The sequence below is a fragment of the Empidonax traillii genome, unplaced genomic scaffold (assembly GCF_003031625.1).
Source record: "Empidonax traillii isolate 1590-97213 ecotype Southwest subspecies unplaced genomic scaffold, ASM303162v1 scaffold2419:size40576, whole genome shotgun sequence".
Taxonomy (NCBI): Eukaryota; Metazoa; Chordata; class Aves; order Passeriformes; family Tyrannidae; genus Empidonax; species Empidonax traillii.
In genome coordinates this window covers 8,036-14,579 of record NW_020957612.1, presented here as the reverse complement: position 1 = coordinate 14,579, position 6,544 = coordinate 8,036, and the positions used below count along the sequence as shown (strand labels likewise).

Sequence of the window (6,544 nt, the reverse complement as noted above, 5' to 3'; positions counted from 1 at the left end):
CCATCCCATCCCATCCCATCCCATCCCATCCCATCCCATCCCATCCCATCCCATCCCATCCCATCCCATCCCATCTCACCCCATTCCACCATTCCCATCCCCACCATCCCGTTCCCATCTCATCCCATCCCATTCTCTGCTTTCCACCCCACCCTGCCATTCCCACCCCGTTACCCCCTTCCCGCCCACCCTGTCCCAAGTTCCAGACCCGTCTCCGGGCACTGTGGATGCGCTGGGCGGTGATCCCGAGGGGCAGCTCCAGCAGCGCCAGCCCCGGCACCAGCTGGACCATGGCCGCACCCACCACCAGCACCATTCCCATGCTCCGGAGCAGCAGGTTGGTCCCCCTCGGCACCGCCATGGACACCAGCGGCACCTCCGCGGAGAACTGCGCCGACAGCTCGGCTGCAGGGCGGGAAGGGAGGTTGGGATCATGGACATGGGGATGGGAATGGTGGGGAAAGATGGGATAGGTGGGATTGGGATGGTGGGAATGGGGGGATAGGACAAAGGTCAGGAGATGGAATGGGATGGCAGGATGGGATGACAGGTGGGACAGGATGGGAAAGGGGATGGTGGGAATGGGAGTGGTTGGAATGGATTGACAGGGATGGGACAGTGGGATGGGATAGTGGGATCGGAATGGGATGGTAGAACAGGACTGGGGAAATGGGATAGGATGGAAAGGGGTGGGATACTGGGATGGGAATGATGGAGATGGGATGGTGGGATGGGATAATGGAGGGTTGGGGTAGAATGGGATGGGGATTAGGGTAACAGGATGACGAGGAAAGGATGGAATGGCGGGATGGGGACTGGAGCGACGGGATGGGATAGTGGGATGGGATGGGGACTCGGATAACAGGATGATGGGGAAAGGATGGAATGGTGGGATGGGGACTGGAATAATGGGATGGGAAGGATGGATGGGTGAGTTAGGATGGATGGAGACTCGGGTAACAGGATGACAGGGAAAGCATGGAACAGTGGGATGGGAACTGGAGTGACAAGATGGGATGGCGGGATGGCACTGGCCTGGGCCATGCCCCATTACCTGCTGGCATTCCCTGGAAGAAATCCAGGTCCTGGTGCAGCAGGTAGGAGAAGAGCCAGAGGTGCAGGCTCTGCCGCAGACGCGCCGCCGCCAGCAGGAAGAGCCACCCGCGGCCCCCGGGGAACAGGACACTGTGGGGACATGGGGACATCAGGGACATTGGGGACACTGGGGACATGGGGACACCGAGAATGCTGCGACCCACCTGGCTGCTTTGGCGGCCACCACCATCCCCACGGCTCCAGTGGTGAGTCCATGGCCTCTCTGGATGGCGTCCAGAACCTTCCCGGTGATGCAGGGCCCCACAGTCTCCCCTGGGCGACACCAGCACCGCGTCACCACGGGGGGACCCGATGGCAGGAGTTTGAGACCAAATTCAGGGAGTTCAGCACCCAAATTTGGGGGTCAGGACCCAAATATGGGGGCTCAGCACCCAATTTTGGGGGTTCAGCACTCAAATTTTAGGGGTCAGGACCCAAATATGGGGGGGTAGGGACCCAAATATGGGAGGTCAGGACCCGAATATGTGGAGTCAGGATGCAAATATGAGGAGTCAGGAGCCAAATATGGGGAATCAGGTCCCAAATATGGGGGAACAGGACCCAAATATGGGGGGGTCAGCACTCAAATTTTAGGGGTCAGAACCCGAATATGGGGAGTCAGGATCAAAATATGGGGAGTCAGGATCCAAATATGGGGAGTTGGGACCCAAATATGGGGGGTCAGGACCCAATTTCTTGGGAGTCAATGCCCATTTTTGGGCATCAGACCCCCCATTTTTTTGGGGGGGTTAAACCCGAGTTCGATGGGTCAGGACACAATTTTTGGGTAGTGTCGGCACCAAGTTACGGGGGGATGGGGCGGGGGGGTCACCATCCAATTTTCGGGTGATGAGTTCCCAATGTAAGGGGGGCTCAGCAGCCAATTTTGAGATGGTCAGCACCCAATTTTAGGACTCAGTACCCAGTTTAGGGGCAATCAACCCCCAAGTCTGGAGTTTGGGGGTCCAATTTTTTTTCGGGGGCGGGGGGAAGTAGCTCCCAAAATTTTGGGCCACTCACCACCCCAATTCCAGGGGGGGATCAGCCGCAAACCTGGGGGGGTTCAATGTCAAATTTAGGGGCTCTGCACCCACTCTGGGGTTGCAAGACTCAGTTAACGGGGGGTCCATCGCCCTCCCCACGCCATCACCCACTGGCGGCTGCCACCACAAGGCACAGGAAGGCGGCTCCCAAGACTTTCCACTTGGAGCAGGCCAGCACCAGGACCCTCCAGACACCTCCGGGGACCTCGGGGACACCCCCGGGAGCTTTGGGGACACCACCCAGGGTGCGGGGGTCGTCCCAGGCCAGCAGGGTCAGCGTGGCAGCCGCGTGGGTGACCTCGAGCCAGGCGGGTGCTGCAGCCGCCAAGAGGCCGGGCCCAGGGCCGGGCAGGCCCAGGAGGTTCCGCAGGGCCATGAAGGCCACGGGGGTGACGGCGATGGTGGCCATGGCAGCCGTGGTGGTGGCCCCGGGGGGATAGAGAGGGGACAGGAGCCGGGAGGCTGCAGCCAGGAGGGGCAGGCGCAGGGCAGCCTCGAGACACGTGCCCGCCAGGCCCAGCCGCACCAGCGCCAGCACCAGCGGGCCCAGTAAGGACAGGGACAGGGACAGGGCGTCGGCCACCAGCAGAGCCCCTGGGAGCAGCAGGGAGGGAGGCAGTGCCATGAGGGGACTGGCGAGGACCAGTGCTCCCAGTATGAGTCCTGGTATTATGGCTCCCAGTACGGCTTCCAGTACAGCTCCCAGTACGGCTCCCAGTGCTCCCAGTTCAGTCTCCTCCCCTCCCCAGTCCACACCAGTGCTCCCAGTACAGACTGGGGTGCTTCCCTGTCCACACCAGTTCTCCCAGTACAGCTGTGCCAGCTCCCCAGTCCACACCAGCGCTCCCAGTTCAGGCTCTCAGAACGCTCCGTTCTCCTCAGGCCACGCCCACTCCCGCCCCGTTCCGCCCCGGCCCCGCCCAGACCCCGCCCCCGTTTTGGCCCCGCCCCCTCAATTTCACAACCTGCTCCGGCTCCCTCTGCCCGGTAACCGGTGACGTCAGTGAACCATTGACCGATCAGCGCCGCAGTGCTGGGCTGTGGGTGGGGCCAGCCTGGGATTCCCGGGGATTCCCGGGGCGGAGCCTTCGGCTTTCCGGGAAACGGCGGCGGCTGCCGGGAAAGGAGCAGGAGGAACCGGCGGGATACACCGGGATACAGCGGGACACACCGCGATCCACCGGGATACACCGGGATACACCGGGGTACATCGGGGTACATCGGGATACACCGCAACCGGGACCGGGACCTGCGGGGAGCGGGACCGGGATCCCCAGAGACCCACCGGGAGCTGAATCGGGACCCACCGGGAGCCACCGGGAGGGGACCGGGACCCGCCAGGACCCACGGAAACCCACTGGAAGCAGAACCAGGACCCCCCGGAACCCACCAGGACCCACGGAAACCCACTGAAAGCAGAACCAGGACCGACCGGGACCCACCGGGACTCACCGAGACCCACTGAAAGCAGAACCAGGACCCCCCGGGACCGGCCCGGGCCCCCTCCCGCGATGTTGCCCCCCGCCAGCAGGCGGCTCCTGGCCCTGCTGCTCCCCGAGCGCGGGCGGTGGGCGCTCGTGGGGGTGCTGATGGCGGCCGCGGCCCTCGGTATGGGGGGACCCCGGCTCGGGGGGGTGGCAGGACCCGATTTGGGGGGTCAGGGCTCAATTTGAGGGGGGCAGGGCCCGATTGGGGGGGGCAGGACCCACTTTTAGTGGGGCAGGACCCGACTGAGGGTGACAGGACCCCACTGGAGGGGAAAAGACCCAATTTGGGGGAGGGCAGGGCCCGACTAGGGGAGGGAAGGGCACGATTGAGGGGGGGCAGGACCCAATTAAGTGGGGCAGGACCCGACTGAGGGAGTGGCAGGACCCCACTGCGGGGGGAAAGACCCGATCTGGGGGGGCAGGGCCCGATTGGGGGAGGGAAGGACACGACTGGGGGGGGCCAGGACCCGATTTGTGGGGGAGCGGGATCCCTCTGGGGGGGTGACAGGGCCCGATTTGGGGAGGCGGGTCCCAATTTTGGGGGACCAGAAACCAATTTGGGGGGGGGCCGGTCAGAACACATTTTTGGCTGGTCAGGACCCATTTTGGAGACAGTTTTGGCAGGTTAGGAGCAAATTTTCAAGGGTCAGGACCCAGTTTGGGGGGGTGACACCCAATTTTAGAGAGTCAGACCCAATTTAGTGGCTCAACACCCAATTTTCAGGGATCCACAGACAATTTTAGGTGTGCAGGACCCAATTTGGGGGGTTATTACCCAATATGGGGGATCAGGACCCAATTTTCAGGGGTCAACACCCAGATTTGTGTTTTGCAGACCCCAATTTTGGGAGTTCAACCCCCGGGTTTGGGGTCTTAGCCCACAACCAGGGAGGTCAGCACCCAATTTCCAGGGGTCAGCACCCAATTTCCAGGGGTCAACACCCAACTCTGGGTTTTCCAGACCCCATTTCAGGAGTTCAACCCCCAAGTTTGGGGTCTCAGCCCACAACAGGGGGGGTCAGCACCCAATTTCAGGGCTGAAACCCCCGTTTTGAGCGTGGTCGGTACCTAGAAAGCAGGTACCCCCCCACACCGGGGGGCTGTCCCCACCCACCCTGGGGGTGTCCCCTCCCCGCAGGTGAGGTGGCTGGCCCCTACTTCACGGGCCACGTCGCTGACCGGGTGACGCGGGAGGAGGACGCGTGGGCGGCCGTGTGGCCCTTGGTGGCGCTGGGGCTCGGCAGGTGGGTGACAGCAGGACCAGGGAGGGGACACCCCTGGAGGTGGCGGTGCCCGCTGACCCTGCGCTGTCCCCGCAGCGCCCTGGCCGAGCTGGGCTGTGACGGAGCGGCGACCGCGGCGCTGACCCGGGCTCGGGGGCGGCTCCAGAGCGGCGCGGTGGCCGCGGTGCTGCGGGGGGACGTGACTGGCCCGGGGGGCGTCCTGGGGGACACTCCGGGCGCGGTGGCCGCGCGGGTGACGGGGGACGCGGCGGCGGCCCACGGGGCTCTGGCCGACGAGCTGGTGCCGGCGCTGTGGGCACTGGCCCGGGCAGGGGCTCTGCTGGCCGTGATGGGCTCGCTGGCCCCGCTGCTGGCCCTGGGCACCCTCCTGCTGCTGCCCCTGCTCCTGCTGCTGCCGCGTCGCGTGGCCGCCACTCAGCAGGTACCGGGGGGGGGGGGTGTCTCTTGTCACCTCTGTGTGCCCAGTGCCACCTTCCTGCACCCCCTGTCCTCTCCAGGCTTCCCTTCAGTGCTTCCCCCGAGCCTTTTTGTCACTTCCCTCTGTAACCTGTACCTTTGTCCCTGTCCCCCCCGCCGCTTCCCCGGTCATTCTTCTTGTCCTCTCCTTGCGTCCCATATCACCTCCCTGGGCCCCTTGTCCCCTCCCCTGCACTCCTGGTCACTTCCCTGCGCCCGTGTGCCCCATTGTCACCTCCCAAAGCTTCTTGTCCCCTCCCCGGGTCCTGTCCGAGTCCCTCGTGTCCCCTCCTGGTGCCTGCTGTCACCTCCCTGTGCCCACTGTCACCCTCTCCTGTCCCCTGTGCCCTCCCTGCCTCCCATCTGCGAGTGTGGTAACCTCGAGGTGACCTCCCTGTCCCCAGGGTGACCCCCCCCAATGATCCCACATGGTGACCCTGCAGTGACTCCTGTGTAACTCCCGTGTGCTCTCTGTGACCCCCCTGTGACCTTGTGGTGTTCCCTCTGTCCCCACCCTGTCCCCATCCTCCATGCCCTCTATCCCTGTGGTGTCCCGCGTGTCCCCAGGGTACCCACTGTCACCACTGTGGTGACCCCCTGTGGTGACCCCTCTGACCCCTGTATCCCCCTGTGGTAACTCCCCGTGGTGACCCCTGTGGTGTCCCCTGTGTCCCCAGGAGCTGGCACGGAGAGCACAGCTGGCTCTGGCTGGTGCCACCGCGGTGGCCCTAGAGTCACTGGGGGCCCTGGGGACCGTCCGGGCCTTTGGCTACGAGGCCGGAGTGACCGCCCGTGTCCAGCAGCGCCTGAGCCACGGGCACCGCCTGGAGAGCAGAGAGGCCCTGGCATATGGGGTGGCACGCTGGGCCAGCGGGGTACGGGGACACGGGGGGGACACAGGGGATGGGGACACACGGGGGACACATGGGGGACAGGGGGGCACAGGAGGATGGGGAGACACGACGGGGAGGCCCTGGCATACGGGGTGGCACGATGGGTCAGCGGGGTACAGGGACATGGGGGACACGTGGGGACAGGGGGCACAGGGGGATGGGGACACACGGGGGGGACACGGGGACGGGGGGTACAGGGGGGTTGGGGACCAGCGGTCTGGAAATGGAGGACTTGGTGGCAGAGGGATGGGGACAGGGGGATGGGGAATGTGGAGGTGAGGGGGAACTCAGGGGTGAGGACAGGGTGGCAGAGGACATGAGGACAT

At 64.5% G+C, this 6,544-nt stretch overlaps 2 protein-coding genes across 2 annotated transcripts in view; one reads left to right on the top strand and one right to left on the bottom strand.

Annotated features, from left to right (window-relative positions):
• Positions 1–2,763, bottom strand: part of LOC114071916 (antigen peptide transporter 2-like) — a 12,574-nt gene extending 9,811 nt beyond the window's left edge. The window contains exons 1-4 of the mRNA XM_027909799.1: positions 2,250–2,763; positions 1,260–1,368; positions 1,055–1,185; positions 209–405 (exon numbers count right to left, since the gene is read on the bottom strand). Coding sequence (XP_027765600.1) covers positions 209–405; positions 1,055–1,185; positions 1,260–1,368; positions 2,250–2,763 — 951 coding nt within the window. The remainder of the gene's footprint in view (positions 1–208; positions 406–1,054; positions 1,186–1,259; positions 1,369–2,249) is intronic.
• Positions 2,764–3,649: 886 nt separating this feature from the next.
• The window catches only part of LOC114071915 (antigen peptide transporter 1-like), a 10,247-nt gene continuing 7,352 nt past the window's right edge, over positions 3,650–6,544 (top strand). The window contains exons 1-5 of the mRNA XM_027909797.1: positions 3,650–3,746; positions 4,461–4,517; positions 4,764–4,869; positions 4,945–5,290; positions 6,003–6,200. Coding sequence (XP_027765598.1) covers positions 3,650–3,746; positions 4,461–4,517; positions 4,764–4,869; positions 4,945–5,290; positions 6,003–6,200 — 804 coding nt within the window. The remainder of the gene's footprint in view (positions 3,747–4,460; positions 4,518–4,763; positions 4,870–4,944; positions 5,291–6,002; positions 6,201–6,544) is intronic.